The 21,263-nt window shown below is 39.4% G+C and overlaps 2 protein-coding genes and 1 pseudogene across 3 annotated transcripts; all 3 read right to left on the reverse strand.

Annotated features, from left to right (window-relative positions):
* Positions 1-318: 318 nt before the first annotated feature.
* On the reverse strand, positions 319-2,059 carry LOC143627614 (plasmodesmata-located protein 6-like). The gene is made up of 3 exons (XM_077097395.1): positions 1,372-2,059; positions 1,150-1,290; positions 319-780 (listed from the first exon to the last, which is right to left on the reverse strand). Exons 1-3 carry the CDS (start codon positions 2,057-2,059, stop codon positions 512-514), a joined length of 1,098 nt encoding a protein of 365 aa, XP_076953510.1. The 3' UTR covers positions 319-511.
* Positions 2,060-4,899: 2,840 nt separating this feature from the next.
* LOC143627615 (plasmodesmata-located protein 6-like) lies at positions 4,900-7,356 on the reverse strand (annotated as a pseudogene). The gene is made up of 3 exons (XR_013152622.1): positions 6,387-7,356; positions 6,144-6,296; positions 4,900-5,332 (listed from the first exon to the last, which is right to left on the reverse strand). The product of XR_013152622.1 is annotated as a plasmodesmata-located protein 6-like (transcript).
* Positions 7,357-9,277: 1,921 nt separating this feature from the next.
* Positions 9,278-11,167, reverse strand: LOC143627616 (plasmodesmata-located protein 6-like). The gene is made up of 3 exons (XM_077097396.1): positions 10,313-11,167; positions 10,080-10,238; positions 9,278-9,660 (listed from the first exon to the last, which is right to left on the reverse strand). Exons 1-3 carry the CDS (start codon positions 10,995-10,997, stop codon positions 9,410-9,412), a joined length of 1,095 nt encoding a protein of 364 aa, XP_076953511.1. The 5' UTR covers positions 10,998-11,167; the 3' UTR covers positions 9,278-9,409.
* Positions 11,168-21,263: the final 10,096 nt, after the last annotated feature.

Below are 21,263 nucleotides of genomic sequence, written 5' to 3' on the forward strand. Positions count from 1 at the left end.
TAGGTGCGGTGTTGCTGTTGTCGATGGACGGACAATGGTATGGTAGGTGTAAAATAATTAGGGTTAATTAGTTGGGGGTACAATACATATTATATAATTATATTTTAAGTTATAAAAAAATCTAATCAAGTGCTATTGGATACTTAACATGTAAACGGGTATTTTACCTGTTTAAACAAGAAAATAAACAAGTCGATTCATATTTCTCTGTTTAGTACACGAAACCAGTTAAGGTCATACATGATACCTGATAAGGTCGTGCATGTTTGTGTCGTGTATTTGTGTATGTGTTTAAATTGCCAGCCTTAAAAAAAGATAAAAGTTACAACACAAATATTGCGAATTATGTTGATAAAGATACAAGTTACAACACAAACATTGTGAATTATTCGATCACCATAATAAGGTTACATTTTGATCCAAACAAACGACACGTGAAAAGTAAAAAGTGGGTAGTAGTTCACAAGCAAGCAACTTTCGCATGCGTTCATCTTGAAGCATCGCAATAGATTTACAGGAAGGGACACAAACTTGTCTGACATGGAGGCCGCCCGCACTGACAAGGAGGCGGTTTAGACTGACATGGAGGCAGCCCGCACGGCGGAAATGGAGGTGGTTTAGGCACGTCTGGACAGGCAGGCGGTAAAAAAGGAAAGCATCTCTTTTTTTCTTCGTCTATAATTTTTTGTAGTTTTTCTGCTTTTTCTTTGGCTGCTTTTGCTTCCTTCTGGGCTGCTTCCAGTTTTTTCTTTGACTTGCGGAATTCGCCATGTTTTTTTACTGAAGTTTGAAAAAAAAAATATAAATGCATGAATAACAAGAGCTTTATAAAATATGGCATATGCATTCTCGACCCATCCACCATATTATGTGAGTGAGGTTTTTATAATACGTTGTGAATGAATGAGAAAGACAATCATCTGATTTTTCAGTATATTTGAAAAGATATTACAGCACACTATAATTTTTTAATATTTTTTTCGATTGGTTGTGAGTAAAGAAGATAAAAAATGTAATAAAAAATGTATAAAAAATTTTATTTAACTAAAATAAAGAAAAAATATACAGTGATTTTTAGTGTAATTTTGGAATATAAGATAGAATGAGGATGCTTTAAGACATGTATTTGCCAAGAACGATGATTTATACCGAAACAAACTACAAAAATAGTCAATCCTGTGCCGAGAACGATGGAGACGATGATACCAATAATCAACCCCAAATTGTTTTTCTTGGCATTTCTTTTTATGGGACTAGAGTTATCATTGCCATTAGGAGGATTTAAGTTACCTGGAATGAATGCATGCAGAGTTTATATGTCAATACAATATAACTAATTCAAACCACTAGCACAATAGATCATGGGCTTACTCTGATCCGCATATCGGATGTAACATTTTCCTAGGTACATGTCACCCCAAGCCGACGTCTCACACTCTGATCTTATCCGTCCACTTGCCTCTAAAAGACAATCTTGACAATCGCTTAAACTCAAATCTTGTGTGCATTGTGCCACACCTTGTATGCTCCCATAATCACCACCACGAAAGTATTGTCCGTTCCCATCAACTAGATATGCCAACGCACTATCTATACGGCTCAAGACATCAGAGTTATAGCCAATCGAAGGGCCACATTTTTTGCATACCTCCATCTTGTTCTCGGCCCCAAAAAATGATGTATCGCCGTACTTCACAAAACATGCTTCTAACTGTATTTCACCGCCTTTGGACTTAGGACAAGATGTCCTTAGTTGATTTATAGAGTTAGCTACACAATTCGTACAATCTTTGGAGAGAACGTCGCCTCTACATTGAAAGAGGCCGTAAACAGTATCATCGCTTTGTGGGGAGGTTTCAAATTTGTTGAAGTTGTCAACTGAGGCTGAGTCTGTTAAGGAAGTGAATAGTGAGTTGACATTCGACTCGTATGGTGTCGTTGAGGTGAAGTTGAGTTGAGAGCATTGACAGTAGATGTTGGAGTCTGCGGTAGAAACCGAAAAGAGTGAGAAAATGAAAGATAATATGAGAAATGACAGAGAGAAAGCTTGTTGTAACATTTTGTTTGATAACTTTGAGTCATACAATTAATGCATGTACATGCATATATATACACACACCCAACCAGCAAAATTTCATTATGTAAACAAGTAAAGTTTAATTATATGTATATTAACTACAATAATATGTGAATTTAATTAACTTGTAATGATTGGGTGGTTGCTATTGGCATTTTGTTTAATAACTGCTTAGTTTTGAGATCACCGGTTCGATTATTGTTGAACCGGTGTTCCGTTAAATGACATTGAATTATTACTATAATAAATAAATTAACGTAAAAGAAGACAAACTTATGAGTAATAATAAGATATGCCTAACAAAGATAATGACAGATAATATATAAAAACTATATGAGAAAGATAGGAGTATCAAATCCAACTATATACAAACAGATGGCTTTTATTTAAATCCGTCTGAAATCTATCGAACGTGTCATAGAAATCTGGTTGGTGATACTCCATCATTAGGCCGTCACAAGTTATAAGAACGATTTCAATAACGTATTAACTAGCCACAATAATTTATCGATGGATTAGCGATGGAATATTGATATAACTCACTTCATGAACGAATATTTCATGCAAATAATGGCCAAATCGATTGTTTATTTACTTTACCTTTCACTATGTTTCTTTTGATTTTTCATTCGAATATGGTAATTTGTCAATATTATCAACGGGTAATGTCTATTTGTGATAATAATTTTATGTAGTAATGTGAGATAACTTTCGTTATGATAATTATTTTCTTATCAAGTGTTAAAAGAACTAATAATATTTTTTAACAACGATTTTTTTTAAACCTAAACCATATCTAATCTTATATATACACGAATTTAAACTCAGAACACTTTTATAGAAGACAAACATCATATTACTAGACTACATTTCTTACTTATCAACTTATGAATTATTTTCTCTTAGTATTATAAAAAAATGGTTAGATTCTTTTCTTAAAATAACCAAAATTAGATTATTTAATAATATAAGCTTATGCTACAAACCAAGATATTATAAAAACCCAATATACTTGGTTTTTAGTTGGGTTCAAACTTAATTGGTTGACTTCAATTTTTCGAAGTTTCACTTTTGGATATACTTGGTTGTTTGATACTTTCACACGGAAGAAACCAAAGGTTCTTAGTTTTGTTTATATTACTTGCTTGTTGTTTAGAAGAAAAAAAGATACATACTATCATGTGACTTGACTCTATGTTAAAATAGGACATTAATTGAGACCTACATAGTGGAAATTTGGTCAGTATCAATTAAGTTTGTCATGGTCGTAGTTTTTATTGAATTAATTATTATTATTTCAATAACAATAAGTTTCCTTATTAAGAGTGTTATTGAATGAGTCATGTATGAATCATCAAAATCAGTACGAACGGTTAATATTTTGTCTTCGGAATAGGATCACCCGTGGTTCAAAGAAAAAAAAACATAAATTTGACAGAAGTTTGATAATGACTGTTGGTCGTCTGTGGGACCCCACTTATCCATAAACAAGAAACATAAATCTGATCGAAATATAAAATGATTATACGGATTTGTCATGTGTATGTGTCTTCAACTTTTGATTGGAATCTACTACTTCTTCGGGAATATAATATCATAGCAAATCATGGTATACCAGTATAGTACTTAATACACCTTGAAGTAGTTTTCGATACGACTTGGATCTTTAAATTTAGGTCTATGACATCGAATCTTTTTGAGAGTTTTTAGGAGTTTAGTCATTGTTCGTCGTTGATAATAACTTGTCACATTTCTAACTTGATTAACATAAAATTAAGTGCATAAATTAAATTAATTAGTTCCAAATATTACACAAAATGCCATCTATATATAAAGGTCACACTAACTTTAGTTTTTCACCAAATTGTTAGGAAATTTAGAACGTATTGAAGGGGGTTATACATGATATGTCATCCTAGTTGTAACATGCATGCTGGTTTACTTAATTACATCCTACTTGTTTGACGGCAATGCGAAAGCGACGACACAAACAATGCACCAACGATAAAATACACAGACATAAAATAATAAACGATAAACACGACAAAATAATTTTACATGGTTTGGTCTCAGTAGGCGACTGACGTACGTCAATGTGCTGCAACTAAGTTATTCTAATATTTTGATCCATGATTAAAATTACAAGATACAATTGTATAAATTGACTAGGGTTATGGTTTTAAACTTATGAATAAGAAAACTACATATGGCCTGATTAAATTAACATATCGTCCCGCCTTGTTTTCTTCCGGTTGACCACAAGCCCAAAGCCCAAAGGCCTCACCAAATCCTAACACTTTAGGCTTTTAAAAAGTTTACCCACACACTTGCTTAATTGTATTGATAAGAACAAGATTGTATATTTGTATATCAATAAACTCAACTAAAAATCAATACAATCATTATGTCTTTTAATTGGTTCAAACCTAATTGATCTTAAATAGGTTATGAACCGGTGTGATGTTTTGCTTTGAATTGTCGCATTGGTATCAAATAGGAACCGGTCTTTGCGTTTGGTAACTGACTTACACCATAACCTATTATTAATCGGTCTACACAAGGTTTATGGGCTTTTTTTATCGACCAACAAACAAAGTCTATCTACCTACCTGAGTTAACCCAATGGCAAAAGACACGCCCGTGATTACAGACCGCGCTGGGTAGCCCAAATAACTAACCATCTTCTATTTTGGGAAAAACCTGCCGTCCAAAAGCCCACTACGATAAAACCTGGTTGTGATCAGAAAAGAACTTTAAACCTTGTGGCCTCCGGCACAAATTTCACTTTTCCTCCAATACAAGTTGAGCTAAAGCTCATTGGCTTTGGTTAAAACCAGCCTATAACCATAAGTTTGATTACATAATGTCTGTAACCAAATAACATAAATATAAAGATAAAACAAGTCTGTTTTCAAAATGACCAAACATTAAAAGGATTTAAAACAAATAGATACACACAAACCATGAGAATTGGTCACCAAGGCATTATACTCATATTTCGGTTGTTTTCATTTCAGAGAAGTCGAGATAATTTTACAAGTAACTAATCGCAAACACTCAAATTTTAATATTATGGGAAGTAAAAGGGAGAAGGAACAAAATAAGTGTATCCACTTTTTATCGATCCTTCTTCTGCTATTTTCTCGGCTTTTTCTGCTAATTCTTTGGCCAATTTTGCTTCGGATGTGGCAGCTTCTGCTTCTTTCTTTGCTCCTTCCACATCGTTCTTCAAGCTTTGTATTACTCTATTGTAGACTGAGGATTCATAGAAGTTATAGGCATAAGAAAACTTGCATAAAGCATGCATAAGTTGGCTTTTAGAACTTATGCCATAAATATTCGAAATTAAAGTTGATGACAAGATTATTTATATAATAACTAAACGAGATGTATTCATACGAATACGACTAAATAGTTAGATACTGAAGAAAATCTTGTTTTTTAATTATTTTTAGTATAAAAACGAACGAGAAAGAATAAAAAGTCGTGATTCTTAAAGAGGAAGACACGTGATTAATTCAAATAGCAATCACTCATGATTTAGTGGTTTGTCACTCCAAAAGTGAAGTGATCGATAGATTCAAATTCTTGCAAATGCAATGTTAAGGACTTCAGAAAGAAAATTTATTATTAAAAAGAATTTAAATACCACTCATTTTTTAAACAATGATTTTAGTGACACTAATCCCTACAAGCCATACTGTCTTGTTACTAACAATCCAATGTTTCATTTATTTACTAATATCAATCCCAGTCTAGTAGACCATTAAGAACTTTTATTTTTAACAACGTGGCGCTTAGGACATGCATAGCAAAAACAAAAATAAAACATACAATAAATAAGTTGAGAGCAACAACATAAAAGTCTAAAATGCATGTGAAATGACTAAAATGAGCTAACTAAAGGACGTAGCCAATGGACTTGTAGCCTAATGATATCGTTTCATAAGGTGAAAACTTTTCAAATAGTAAGGCTTCAAGTCTAAGAGTGTACAAAACTGATGTAAAATTTGCCGTTAAAAAACCTACCAAAGTTGCGTAATCTTGTTAAAATGACGTAACGTACCGTTAATATTGCAACAGTTTTTGACAACGCAAGTCAAAGTTCCTACGCCAACTACTGCGACAACAATAATAATTAGCCATTTGGCCCATTTCAATATGTTGTTGCTGCTTCTTTTGGAACTAGAGTAACTATTATTTGCAAGATTCTCATTTCCTGCATTAGTTCATTCAAACTTGTATGCTAATTAATGCTACATGAATATGATATACATACATACAAACCACCAACATAACATAGGCTTACCCTGATCAGCATATCGGATATAACATTTACCGAGGTACATATCACCCCATGTAGATGTCACACACACTGATCTCAACCGTCCACTTGCCTCTAAAAGACAATCTTGACAATCGCTTAAACTCAAATCTTGTACACATTGTGCCACACCTTGTATACTCCCAAAATCACCCCCACAAAAGTATTGCCCGCTCCCACCAACTAAGTATGCCAATGCACCATCTATACGGTTCAAGACATCTGAATTAAAACCGATTGAAGAGCCACATCTTCTACACACCTCCAGCATTCCTTGGACTCCAAAAAATGATGTGTTATCATACTTTACAAGACATCCTTCTAACTGTATTTCGCCACCTATGGACGCAGGACAGTCTGTCTTAAGTTGACTTATAGCGTTGGCCACACAGTCTTGGCAGTTGGTGGAGTTAAGGTCGCCTCTACATTGAAAGAGGCCATATACACCATTGGTTTGTGGGGAGGTTTCAAATTGGTTGAAGTTGTTGACAGAGGCCGAGTCGACTTAACGAGTTGACATTCGACTCGTAAGGTGTCATTGAGGTGAAATTGAGTTGGGAACAGTTAACATAGACGTTGGAGTTTTCGGTGGACACGGGTAACACCAAGGTGATCATGAGGGATAATATGAAAATTGGAAGTGAGAAAGCTTCTTGGAACATTTTGAGAGAATTTAAATTAAATCCTATGATGACTTGTGATCATATATGTCTTTCTATATATATATAGTAGGAAACAAAATGTCACTATCAAAATTAAACTTCCATTAGTTTTCCACGAGAATAGTTAGAAAACTAGAAGCTATTACAAGGGGTTTGATTAGTCCCAATATGGTTGACTTCAATGCATGGTTCGAAATTTCCATTGTGAAACAATGAAGGTTCATAGTTATGATTAGAGTAATGCACTTTTGGGACTTTAAAAGTAACATCAAATTTAAATGAATACGATACAAAAAACATAAGGTAGCACTTATAGTTATAACTTATAACTTTACACCAAAGTCAAATTTCTCAACATGAAGGTTCATGAGATCTCTAAATGAGAACATATATAGATGGGATACCATCATGGCCGGTTCCTAGAAAGCAAAAAAGAGTTTTGGGCTTAAGGCAAAAAAAATATGGGGCTTAAGTAAATTGAGTATTTTGTTGAATTTAAACAATTTAATATTTATATGGACGTAGTTGGTTATAATTTGGATTGTGTAAAAAACTTTTGTATGAAGATTACATTAAACATGTCTCAAATGAGACTAGAACACGTAACTTTTTGGTTGAGAGTAATATCCCTTTGCCACTAGACCAAGCTAATGATTATGTAATTGAGTTTAAACACTAAATATACAAATTGTTTTAATAAAAACACATATACTGTTTTTTTTTAATTCGGGTCTAGCGGGGTATAGCCTGTGGTCGTCGACCATCCAGCCCCACCCATAGGGGCGGCCCTGAATGCTTCCCTAAATACTTAAGCGCTTAAGGTGTTCTGTCAATTCCTCAGCCTCACTAAGAGGACAACTAAACGTTAGAATAGTGACTCCCCTTTTGTTTAGCCATCAAAGTCAGCATCTGACTCATTTCTGCCCGCCATCCGAAAAAAAATTTCCTTCTAAAGGAAGCCATGAATTCCACCTCAAATACCAACCTTGAGTTGTGGAATTGTCCCCGATTAGGCAATGCCCTGGTTGACTTGACATGAAATTAGCTTGATGAGTCTCCACTCCAAACCCACATATCCAGAGCCGTATAACCAATGATGCGACCCGAAAGAGTGCAACAGTTCTTCAGCTGATGCAACTCTTCATTTGGTGCTAGTGTGTATCACCTCCCAAAACTATATACACACCTCTCCGTTCAAGTTGTAGCAATCCACCACCAGCAAGGTTGTCGTAAAAGTTTTGGAGGCCTAAATCAAAATGAGATATTGAGACTTTTTCATGACAATTGTGAATAAACAAAAAACTACATATACATGTCTCAAAACACTTTGATTGCCATTAAGCAGCATGTTGACATACCACCAAATTAACAAATAATTTTGGTTTTATTCAGCCATCATGTAAATTGTAAACATATCCATATAATATTTTTGTTGGGGGCCTTAATCAAGTGGGGCTTAAAGCCCATGCTTGGCTAATTTAGTGACCCAAGATTTGGCCATGCGCCAATGTCACCGCCCTAATGCGTTATTGGTATCGTAACTAATTAAACCGTTACCGACTATATTCTTATCACATCTTCACAACATCGTGTGGATTGAATCCACCTATTATTTTCAAAACTTACAAAATGAAAATTCATTTACATGTATTAGTGTACCGGTAACATGTCTTATCAATTTTAACTACCATATTTTATTTTTAAATACAAAGGTCTAGTCAACTTTGTATCTTTGTATACATTATGAGTCATCTCTTCAAGGGATAAGGTCACAAAATCCACATTTTACATTGAATATGGTTTGTTAGTGTTATAATATTAAAAATAAAAGGATCCAATTACAATAAAGAGGCAGGTAAACGGGCAACAAGCTGCGCCGCCACCCCCTTTTGAATGGCAAAACCGATCCTGCTGAAAACAAAGTTATCGTTCTTCGGCGTCGATGAGTTACTGTGCACGACCCGCTGAACTCTTTTTAGAAACGTAGCAGCATCGGGGGCAAGAGACCCAGACTTCATAGTGTTGAATTTTATACAATTATGTCCACTTGTTTGACTGGTTTTGTATGCTTTTATTCAATAAACTTCATAGGTGAAAGTACAAGATCAGAATATAAACTAGCTAGTGTTGAATTTTATACAATTATGTCCACTTGTTTGACTGGTTTTGTATGCTTTTATTCAATAAACTTCATAGGTGAAAGTACAAGATCAGAATACAATAAAAGGTTGAGAATGGTACAATACAAATCATGAGTGGATAATAGTAAAAAGTGGGTAGTTCTTTGTACATTCCTCAACCCTTGGATAAGGACTTTTGCTTTTCTTTCATTTTGTAGGGATACTTTCACAAATAATAACATGTATTCGGGTTCGAATGTACCATGTAAGGACATGGAGGCGGCATTGGCATTGGCATTGGCATTGGCAGTGGACAAGGATAGTATATCTCCGGTGGTTTATCACCTTTCTTTTCTTCTGCTTTTTTCTCGGCTTTTTCTGCTTTTTCCTTGGCTGATTTTGCTTCGGATTTGGCAGATTCCACTTCTTTCTTGGCTCCTTCCAAATCCTTCTTCAATTTTTTTACTTTGTTGTAGACTGGGGATAATGATTCACAAAAGTTATAAACATAGGAAAGATGGTGTAAAATTCATCCAATGACACCAAAAACATTCGTATGATATTCAAACATACTATTTCGATGTTTTAAACAAGTGACGTACATTTATCAAACGAGTAAATATTTATCATTAAATAGATATGCGTACAATGTCTCTCTCTCATTAAAGACACCTTAAAAGTCCAAATCAACCACCGTAAACGCTCTAAAGGTTATATAAGGTGTACCAAATGAAATAATTTAATAATTCGAAAACAAAGAAAATAATAATCTTGATTAACTAACAAAAGACACATAATTATCCCTCATTACACTATAGATTTAAGGACATAAGTTGACCTTTTTAATCATTAATGATTAGTTTGTGGCATAATGTTTATAATATGAGATAATGTACCGTTTATATTGCAGCAGTTTTTGGCAGCAAAGGTCAAACTACTCGCACCAACTATGGCAGCAAGAACATAGCCAAGCCATTTCAATATGTTGTCATTACTCCCTCCACCACTCTTTTTATTGGAACTAGAGTTACCATTGTTTGCAAGATTCTCATTACCTACATCATTTCATGCAAACCTTATATGTTAATGTTAGTATGCTACATAAATATAACATAACACATGCTTATACCTTGATCAGCATATCGTATATAACATTTTCCAAGGTACATATCTCCCCAAGTCGAGGTCTCACATTCGGTTCTCAACCGTCCACATGCCTCTGAAAGACAATCTTGACAATCACTCAAACTCAAATCTTGTACACATTGTGCCACACCTTGTATACTCCCAAAATCACCCCCACGAAAGTATTGCCCGCTCCCACCAACGAGGTATGCCAATGCACCATCTATACGGTTCAAGACATCTGAATTATAGCCTATCGAAGGGCCACATCTTCTACACACCTCAACTTTCTCTTGGACCCCGAAAAATGATGAGTTATCGTACTTTACATAACATACTTCTAATTGTATTTCACCACCCATGGACATAGGACACGTTGTCTTGAGTTGACTCGTAGCATTGGCCACGCAATCTTTGCAATCAGGAGAGCTAAGGTCGCCTCTACATTGGAAGAGGCCATACACACCGTCGCTTTGTGGGGAGGTTTCATATTTGTTGAAGTTGTACATAGAGGCAGAGTCGACTAAGGAAGTGAATAGTGAGTTGACATTCGACTCGTATGGAGTCATTGAGGTGAAGTTGAGTTGAGAGCATTGAATATAGATGTTAGACTTTGCGGTACAAACCGATATGATAGAGAAGATGAGAGATAATATGAGGAATGAAAGAGAGAGATATTGTTGTAGCATTTTAGGAACTTATGACAAGTTTTGAGACACACATAAATGTACATATATATGTAAGATATGTTACAACTAAGATATGGCCATATGGGAGACATGCAATGATTGAGTGGTTGCTATAGGAACTTTGTTATATAACTGCTTCGATTTTGTTCCTTCACGGTCTGAATCAATTTTCTATTTTAAATATACTTCAATTATTTTATTAAGTAATGTAACATGAAACAAAATAAATTAATAAGTAATAATGATACACCAACCAACCTAGCGTATATGGCTTATGGCTATGTAGGATGACAAACTTTTTTTACCTAGTTAAATATATATATATATATATACATACACATACGAAGCTAGTCCAAAAGTTAATTGACTCCAATACAAAAATGGTATAACTTGGATTACAAGTGAAGTTACGACGCCCATAAACTGTGAAAAGAAAAATATCCTCAAGCCGGATTCCGTAATTAAGGACTTCAATTTCGTCAATAAAGATTTTCTCCGAAATTTAGTAAGACACGCATGAATTGTTGATGTTTTAATGTTATTGTTAATTTAGGTCTTCGAACTCATTATCTAGTTGTATGATTTCAGTTTCGAAGATCTATTAGGAGGACCATGACGATGTAATGTGTTCCTGATTCAATAATAATCTATATTCGTTTTCTAGTTCTCTCCATTTATTATTTATCGTGCTTCCACATTCAATTCATATTCATACATGTATTAAGCTATGAATTATATTCTCATTTTTCTTTTACACAAAAGAAAGGTTTGATTCCTTCTTACAATAACCAAAACTGGATTATAAGATTATTTAATAATGCAACTATTCAAGCATCTGGTACAAAATAAATAATTTAAAATACAATTAATTACGTTTTTTTAAGGGGATTTGACTTCAATGATTCGAAGTTTCCATTTGTTTTACTTTGGTGGTTCGACTTTCTTGACACAAAGCAGCCAAGGCTCGTATTTATTAAGCAATGATTAAAATACAATTAGTTTTGAAAATTACGAATAAAACCGATTAATTAATCGACTAAGATACCTAACATTACAACTCGTCTTCATAGTAAGATCATACATTTTTGTTATCTGGCCTATCTTCAACTAATTTATTCATACTTATTTTGCACAATAGTATAAATTATAAAGTTTATTTCAAGAAAAAGTTCAACATTATAAAGCAAACAAAACTAAAGGTACATGCTGAATTGCTTAAAATCACTTATTTTTCGATACCCACTTGATTTTTAAAAATCGACTTGGTTTTCATACACGTTTAATTGCTTGAAATCGCTGGATTCAACGTTCTTGTTTATTAGATCGAATCTGTTCACAAATTGCAAAAGCGGACTTTAGGCTCTATAAATTTCTAGACTTAAGGTTCTCGGTTATTAGAATTGCAAGTCGAAATCCAAGTCACAGGCCAGGAATCAACAAATCTTCGTTTTCATTTTATAAAGTAAGATATTTGAAACCAAGTATCGAAATATTTTATATATATATATATATTCACATGCTGTAAAGGTACTTCTTTGTAACTATCGTTTTCACTGGACATTAATCTTTATTGTTTTCATATTAGAAAAAATTTACCAACCAAATGGTTGTGAAATTATATATACGAACATTGAATAAGACTTTATAATATTTAATCTTAAGTCAAAGTCGTATTAGCCTTCTTTTTAATTAAAACAAAGTACAATTTTGTATAGTTAATTAATTCAAGTGAACCCCAATAATGAGCGTTAGTTGGTTGGTCCTTGTTTGGTGGTATCCCATTTTTACTTTATTAAACACAAGTGTTGATCAAGAGATTTTTTTTTTTTAAGTTTAGTATTTTAACTGACTTTTATGATTGAAACAAAAAGTATGTTATTTTTTTTTTCATATGATAAGTTATATTCAGAAGTTTTATGAGAAAAACATAAAATATACTGATTTTTATGATATATGTCATAATGGACGAGAATCCACGGCTTTAGTTCGGGGGGTGTGGATGGTGATGGCATTGGCGGATCCAGCATACAAACGGGTGGTTCCCCGGAACCACCCGAGTTTCGAAATAATAGTGTACGGATATATAGAAGACGCGTAGGAACCACCTTATAAATTAAGAGGGAACCACCTAAAAAAAATTCCTGGATCCGCCACTGGGTGATGGTGGGTGGCCGTGGGAGAGAAAGAGAGAGGGGGGGGGGGGTCTAACCAGATCCATCATCGCCGTCTAGCCTGTCATCAAGGTTGATATTTGTAACGAACCAACTTTAAATTCATGTTAGTTGGTATTGTCCTAATAATCTAATATTAATAGATTGTTTTGTTAGGGGCCTTTGATACAGGAAAACCATGTAGAAGATCCTATCCATACAACTAGATTGAAAATACGCAATGTAAAATGTTAGGGAAATTGTTTCCTTCGTTCGATTTTAAGTATTAAAACACATCTAGACTTCATATTCTACCATTAGTTTTGAACTTGAAGATGAAAGTAAATTAAATTAATGAATTCTTTGTATGATATATATATATATTTTTATTGAAGAATAATGGTAGTAATTCTTGTGGAATTAATGTTATCATGCAACACAATTCCATTTTCGTATGAAACATCACCACCTCAATATAACTTAACAAAAGTAGGGGAAGCATTGTATGTTGCAAATAAATATTTGATGGTTGAAAGAGTGTTGCAAATTAAACAATGTTAAGTTCGTGTTACAAACATAACAAAATACAATGAAGAAACACTAGGTGACCCCGAGTAGATTATGGATAATCTGGGGGTTAAGTAATGTTTCCCACGAGGGTTAGGTCCGGCAGAGATGGTTATTCTGATGACCTGCAAAACAGACACCGTGAGCTCGTCACTGAGAAGGGGGGGGGGGTTCCTCCTTGTGACCACCCTCCGGCGTGAGAATCAGACTAGATTGCTCTGAATATAAGTGTATATAAAGAGAGATTGCTAGAGAAGATAAGATACAAGATAATGATACCGTTCCAAGGGGTTGGAGCATTTATAGCCGAAGGTAGGTTTCCAAGCAGGTACAGCCAGCTGTATAATATTCCTGTTCTACCAACTATGGGCTACGCACGTGCCATGCTGGTTGGTGGGTAGGCAGCGGCTGATAGTGACAAGGCCGGCTGTGTACTGTTCCCTTTCCGCCGGCTATGTACTATTCCTTTTCCGCCGGCTGTGTACTGTTCCCTTTCCACCAACTGCAGGCTATGTGCGTGCCACGACAAGGGTTGGTGAGTAGGCAGCGGCTAGTAGTGACAAACAGTACTAGAGCGTGCTCCTCCTCGTACTGTTGTCGGTGAGCTGTCACCCTGTGATTGGTTCATGGGCTGCTTTGGTCAGATCTTGTCTATTTTGTCCATACCTTGGCAGGTATAGTACAAAAGATCTTCCAGAAGCATACGGACTGGCTCATTTGGGCGGGAGTATTCCCGCCTTGCTTATTCCTTCAGGTGACACTGAATTATTGAGTTAGTGCCTTGTGCGTGTAGCCTTGCTATTAGTGCGGGTAGCCTTCCCTGATGGCTTGTATCCGCAGCTGCGGGAACAGGCGGGGTACTTCACCATTGGGAGGCTTTCCCTGCGGGAACAGCTGGCGTACTGCGCGTAAGGTCTTCATCTCTGAGCATGGTGGGTCCTGCGGAACCAGTTGGTCCTTGCGCAGACGTCCCTCTTCAAGGTGAGTCTTGCGGGTCCAACTGGGCTCTGCTGGGACCTACCTCTTCAAGTCCCCCCAGTCCAATGTTCTTCTCATGAATTGTTAATAAGTGAGGTGAACTTTGGACTTAAGCAGGGGGTTTTGAAAATGATTTAGTTTTAAGGTTGTCCGTGGGGATTCTTCCCGCGGTTTCCCTAATGTCACGTGCAGAAATTCCCGACTTTTCTGCTTGATCTTTGGGTATGATGCGGGTAGGTGTGTAACCTCCTCGCAAGTCAGGAGCGTTGAGTTTCACTTGTGTAGATTCTCCACGAGGTTTTGGTAGTTTTAAACATAGTGATCAATTATGTTAAAGAACCAATTCCATCCTGGAGCTTCAAACAATCTAGTTCTCAACGTTCCCGCTATGCGGGGATGTTATTTCCCTTTCCGCAAGCATGGCCCAGAAGATCCTTCTTGGTTTCAATTCCCTGCGAGTGCTAAGTATGTGAAGGGTTTCACCTTGACACTGTACCCGCACTCGTCTTATAGTTATCTTACTTCCAAGGTATTCTTGGCGTCCATTCCCTGCAGGTGCTAAGTATGTGAAGGGTTTTGCCTTGACACTGTACCCGCACCTGTCTTATAGTTACTTGGTTGCCTAGGTAAGGGGGTATATTCCCTCTTATTTTTGAATATTTGAATCTTTTTGAATTTCTTTGAAATTCGAAGAGTTGGTGAAAGGATAAGAACAGTCCAGACTGTTGAAGGGACGTTAGTGTCTGACGGTTTCTTCTGACAGTTTCAGGACGTGCAGGAAGTTATGACGACGTGACATTATATGGTCATTCCAGACGCTTTTTCAGGCGCGTGGGCTCGATTTTTCGGGCGCGTGGGTGCGGATTTTACGGCGCGCGTCCCGTCAACAGCTGTTGCCAGCTTGCTTTTTCCACGTGTCATAGTTTCATTGCACCAGCTCTTTTCTCTCTCCTCCGCATTAAATTCATCGCATTCATTGCGATGAGTATATAAAGGGGGAGAGGGTTCATGGTAATCCACACTTTCACTTCTTTCTTCATCTTCTAAGCGATTTCCGGCGAATACTCTAACTTTCTGTCGAGCATTCTCCTGAAATCGTTCTTCTTTACCTCCAAAACATGTCTACTCATGATCCAGAAGCTACCGTCGAGGAGTCTGACTTGTATGTCGAGAACCCGACGTCTACGTCCGATAAGGACGATAAGAGCACTGCTGTCGAATGCCAGTGTGCTCTTCCCATCGAGCTTTACCGGTACATCGTCCGGAAGTTCATGCTCGAGCCGTTCGAGCCTGAGTTTCCGGAGCCACACCAGACGGTGTACGATGCCCCCAAGGGCAAAATAGGGGTATATGCCGCCTTCTTCGTCTATGGGAATCTTAGGTTCCCATTGACGAAGTTTGTATACCGTGTTCTGGATAGACACGGTGTGCACCTGACGGAGGTACACCCAATGGCGATCGCCAAGATCCGCCATTTTGAGTGGGTGTGCCTCATTCTTGGCGTGGATCCCCACGTCGACCGCCTGATGACCTTCTACTCCTGGAGGTGCATCCAAGGCTGGTACACCCTGGTTACCCGGATCAAGGGTTTGAAGATCTGCGCTACCGAGCGCAGTCTTCGGTCTTGGAAGCGGGAGTTCTTTTACATCTCTGCCCGTGTCGTCCCTATACTGATGACATTTAAGAACGGGAGAGCTCTCCCCAGCCTTCACGCCTCCAACTACCAGGAGGCGGAATGGTTCTCCAAGATTTCCCGGATCCAGACTCCGGTTTAGCGCTTTCCGGAGTCCGGGATGGTGATGCTCGGTATGAGCAGGGTGTGGAAGGATGCTGGGGCGGATGCGCCACAGATTCCCATCGTACTTGAATACGGTTTGAACTTTATCCCTTACGGTATGCTCCGTCTTCTTTGTTGATTTAAGGTTTTTTCTAACTGTTTTTCTTTTTATTTCAGAGGAAAATGACTTGCAGTCCCTCCTGCATCCGCGGGAAGCTGACGGTCCCGCTCGGTTGGGTACTCGTGCTCTTGACGAGAACGAGTTGCCCATCCTTGCGCAGACTGCGGATCGGTTTGTGGAGGCCTACCCGCCAGGCCACGAAATACTGAGCGCCACGCGGCCAGGTAAAAGACTATTTAACCCTCGCCCTCTGAATGCTGAAACCTCTGCTGGAATTCCTCTAATCTTGTCATCTTCTGATGAGGAATCCGCAGATGGTCCTTTTCTTGCGCAGAAGAAGAAGGCTGCTGGCGGGAAGGGCAAGGCGAAGGTAGCCTCCACTGCCGACCAGGTGAACCGGTCTGAGTCGGAGACCGAGAGTGAAGAGGCGGGGGGAACCCGGGTGGTGTTGAGACCACTGCTCCGGAGGTTGAAACGGCTGTCACCTCCGAGCAGCCCAGGACAACGACGGTGACCGGTACGAAGAGGCCGGCTCCATCGGGTTCGTCCCCGCCCGTTCGCACCTTCAAGCTCAAAAGGACCCGTAAGTATACTTCCTTTATCTTAACTGCATAACTTTCCGCCATTATACTTATATATCTTCTTTGTGCAGGCGTGGATGCTACCGCATTCCAGGGTGGAGCGGGGAGGAGCACCTCCGGACCCATGACGGTAGGTTTGGTCAACCTACCTGAGGCGATGACCCAGGCGACTGCGCCTGCTTCAGTTGTTGGTTCAGTTGCTCACCCGGTTGAGCCAACTGTTCCAACTGTGACGACGTCTCCGCCGGCTGTCAGTGCCATATTCACAGATTCCTTCACTGAGCCGGCGGTGAGTGTTTCTGTGGATTCTTCCACAGCCGCGGCCGCGGTTGTGAGTTCACCTCCGGTGAGTTCACCTCCGTTGGTTTCTACCACGGCGGCCTCCGCAATGCCTCCTCCGGCGCCGGCGACTACGGCCGGTCCTTCAGGTATGTCCGGGGTTGGGGCGTCAAGCCAATCTCTGCCTCCTTCCCATCTGCCTGACCTCTTGGATGGATATCCGTTAGGTTCGGGTGATGGGTTTGGCGGCTACAGGCCTGTCGTCGACCCTACAGGTGCGTAGGGTTATTTTGGCCTTTTATTATTTTATTTTATTTTATATTTTTTTTTATCATCTTTTCCTAACTGCTTTTTGCTTTTGCAGTGTCGGATTCCAATGAAGTGTATGTTCCACGATGGAACATCCGCCGAGGAACAACCCTTCGGACGCCTGTGGAATGCGTCGAGTGGGCGCGCCACGCCGCCCCAAGTGGGGCGCTGGGGGAAGCAATGTCAAGCTACCAGGAGGGTAGGTTGACAAATGAGCTCCGCGTTCTCGTAGCCCGGATGCAGCCGCTCGTCGAGCTGCTTTGTCGTGAAAACGACAAGTTAAAGGCAGCTCGTATCCAAGAAGTAGCTCAGGCGCGGGCTGTCCGGGAGGAGAACAGGAGGCTCTCCGCCGTTGCTGCGGAGAAGGAGAAGGCCTTCAAGGCCCTTGAGGTTGAAGTTCAGGCTCGTCTCGAGGCCCGTTCCAAGGCCGCCCAAACTGTTAATGAACAGCTTCGGTTGGCTAAGGAAACTGCACGGAACGCAACCGAGAGGGCCACCAAGGCTGAAGCTGCTGCTGAGCCTCTACGCATCGAGAATGAGGAACTTAAAGCCAAATTAGAGAGGCTCCAGCAGGCTCATGATGCCTTGGCCATGGAAGTTGCTAAGAAGCTCCAAGAGATCTTGGACCAGAGGGGGGTGCTTGGCCACACTGAGCGTAAGCTAAAGGGCGTCGAAGAGGCTACAGCCAAAGATGTGTTGCTTGCCAACCTTACAAAGAACGAAGCCGAACGCGCCCGTAATGAAGCTCAAGCTGCCCTCCAGGAGGCTCTGGTTACCAAGGAATGGCTTCTCCGAGAAGCGTTGTCTCAGGTATGCGCAGTTTCACAATTTCTTTACGCTTTTCCTTAGAAGAGTTTTTGATATACTTCTGTTTTTTAGGTTGTGCATCAGGTGTTCACGAACACATCATATGACGATGCGATGAGCGCAGCCCTCAACGCTTCTCATGAGGATGGGGAAAAGGCTGGCTTCCTGCTTGGTCTAGGGTTTGTTGAACAAGGCATTCCGCCTTCCAACTTCCCTCTTTACAATGTGGATACTGAAGCTGCGTATGACCAAGCAGTGAATCAGTATGCCGCCTTCCCGCATCCGGTGGTGGAGAAGGTAAACGAGATTGCTGCTGCTGCTGATGGGCTAGCTATCCTCAAAACTTTCCTTGAACCGCCACACTCTACTGATGGTGCGGGTCCAAGTGGGAGTGGTCCTGAAGCTTGATACTTTAGATCCCTTTCCACCATTAGAGTAGATTTTTATGTTTGTATAGACTTCTAATCTTGTATGCGGGTATGTACCCAGCAATTCTTGTAATGTTTGAATGTTGATGGAATAAAGATTATTTGTTAATGCCTTGCCTTGTTTATTTCGCGCATATTTTGTTTTAACTTAGCAATTTCTTGAGTACTTAAATAAGTTAACTTTTCAACGTAGCAGATAGTTAAAGTTTTGCTTCCTCTTTCGTGATTGTGCGGATAAGACCGTCACTTTCACTTAGTAGGATGGCTAAACTTTACCTATATCTGACCTGCGTGGAAGTTTTCCTCATCTTTTCCTTTGAAATTTTCTAAGTGTTTTGAATAAGTTAACCTTTCGACGCGCGGTTGCCAATAGGTTAATGTTCAGTTTCCTCTATCATGATTGTGCGGGTAGGACCGTCACTTTCATTTATTGGGATGACCAAACTTCACCTATAGCTGACCTGCGTGAAGGTTTTCCTTAGAAATTTTTACCGTTTTATGTGTTTATGCGGGTTTTGCCGCCTTCCACACGCAACGACTTCTTCCCATATTTATGCGGTGAATACCGGCATATCAGTGTGGGAAGTTCATAAGTATAAAGGTAAGGCTATCAACACAATGTGATAAAGGAGAATCATTTCCATTAGAAGTGGCTCTAGGCCTTTTCTTTACAAGTTTGGAATTGATCTACATGTAACATTTGCGTAATTGAGCTCCGTTTCATGTTCTTGGGATAGGAGTGCCATCGAGCCTTTCGAGCCGATATGCGCCTTTTCCCAAAACTTCTTTGATAATGTACGGTCCTTCCCAGACCGGTGCCAGTTTTCCTGGGCGCTCTTGGTTTGAAGCCTCGTTGATACGCAATATGTAGTCTCCTATATTGAAGTTGCAGAGTTTTACCCGCGTGTTGTAGTACTTTTGCATTTGTCGCTTGTAGTTTTCTTCACGCGCTGCGGCTAAGTCTCTGCGTTCCTCGGTTAGCATAAGGTCTAACCGTCTTTCCGCATCATTATCTTCTGGCTGAATTAAGACCCTTGGTGAGGGTAAACCAATTTCGACTGGGACCATGGCTTCAGTGCCATAAGTGAGGCTGAACGGGGTTTCTCCCGTACTGGCCTTTTTCAGCGTTCTGTTTGCCCAAAGGACGTGTGGAACTTCGTCTACCCAGCCGGATCTGTGTTCCAGGAGTCTTTTCTTTATGCCTTCGACGATGCTTTTATTTTCTCTTTCCACCTCACCGTTACCTTGCGGGTGTGCCACTGAGGTAAAGGTGTGGGTGATTTGAAATTCTTCCAGCCACTTTTGTAGCTTCTTGTCAGCAAAGTTGGTGCCGTTATCACTCACCAAAGTCTGTGGAAGTCCAAAACGACAAATAATAAATTCCCAAATAAATTTTTTAATATGTTTTGCGGTTGTTTGGGCTAAGGGTTTTGCTTCTATCCACTTGGTGAAGTAGTCGATGGCTACCACTAGGAACTGAACGTTTCCTGCTGCTGTAGGAAATGGGCCTGTCACATCGATGGCCCACTTCTGAAATGGCCATGAAGAGGTGACTGGAACAAGTTCATTCTTTGGGCGATGCGTGTTGGGTGCCTAGAGCTGGCAAGACCTACACTTTCTGATGTATGCCAGCGCATCTGTATGCATCCCCGGCCAAAAGTATCCCGCGTTGTTTAGCTTAGCTACAACAGCGCGTGGACCTGCGTGTACTCCACAGATGCCCTCGTGCACTTCCCTTAGGAGGTAGCCAGCATCTTGGTTGTCCACGCATCTTAAGAGTGGGCCAAGAAAGTTACGTCTGTAAAGGATGCCATCGATGAGTTGATAGTTTAATGCTTTACAACGTATTTTTCTTGCCTGTGTTTTCGACTCTTGTAGTATACCCGCTGCAAGGTAATTTATTATCGGTGTTATCCACGTTTCTGTGCCGGTTTCGATGACACAAATTTCCTTGTGCGGGACTGATGGTGCTCCAAGAAGTTCAATGCGGATGTCCTTTCCCAAATGGGTGAAGGCTAATGATGCAAGCTTGCTTAACGCATCCGCAGATTTGTTTTCGCTACGCTTGACGTGTATGACTTTACAATCATTAAAATCGCGCATAAGGGTTTTTGCTTGTGCGAGGTACAGGGCCATTGTGTCATTCACGGCCGTGTACGTCCCGTTTATTTGGTTGGCTAGTAACATGGAATCCACGTGGGCTTCCAAGTTTTTCACTCCCATCTTACGCGCAATTCTCAGCCCGGCAAGAATGCTTCATATTCTGCTT

The sequence above is a fragment of the Bidens hawaiensis genome, unplaced genomic scaffold, assembly GCF_021521415.1.
Source record: "Bidens hawaiensis isolate Kalapana, Puna unplaced genomic scaffold, B.hawaiensis_p1.1 tig00004685_1, whole genome shotgun sequence".
Lineage (NCBI taxonomy): Eukaryota > Viridiplantae > Streptophyta > Magnoliopsida > Asterales > Asteraceae > Bidens > Bidens hawaiensis.

Coding starts and splice junctions, on each gene's coding strand:
- LOC143627614 (XM_077097395.1), bottom strand. CDS start 2,059: ATGTTACAACAAGCTTTCTCTCTGTCATTTCTCATATTATCTTTCATT. Junction 1,291..1,371: donor CATCCGATATGCGGATCAGA/GTAAGCCCATGA, acceptor CATTCATTCCAG/GTAACTTAAATCCTCCTAAT. Junction 781..1,149: donor TATTTTTGTAGTTTGTTTCG/GTATAAATCATC, acceptor TTCAAACTTCAG/TAAAAAAACATGGCGAATTC.
- LOC143627616 (XM_077097396.1), bottom strand. CDS start 10,997: ATGCTACAACAATATCTCTCTCTTTCATTCCTCATATTATCTCTCATC. Junction 10,239..10,312: donor TATACGATATGCTGATCAAG/GTATAAGCATGT, acceptor GAAATGATGTAG/GTAATGAGAATCTTGCAAAC. Junction 9,661..10,079: donor AAACTGCTGCAATATAAACG/GTACATTATCTC, acceptor CATTATCCCCAG/TCTACAACAAAGTAAAAAAA.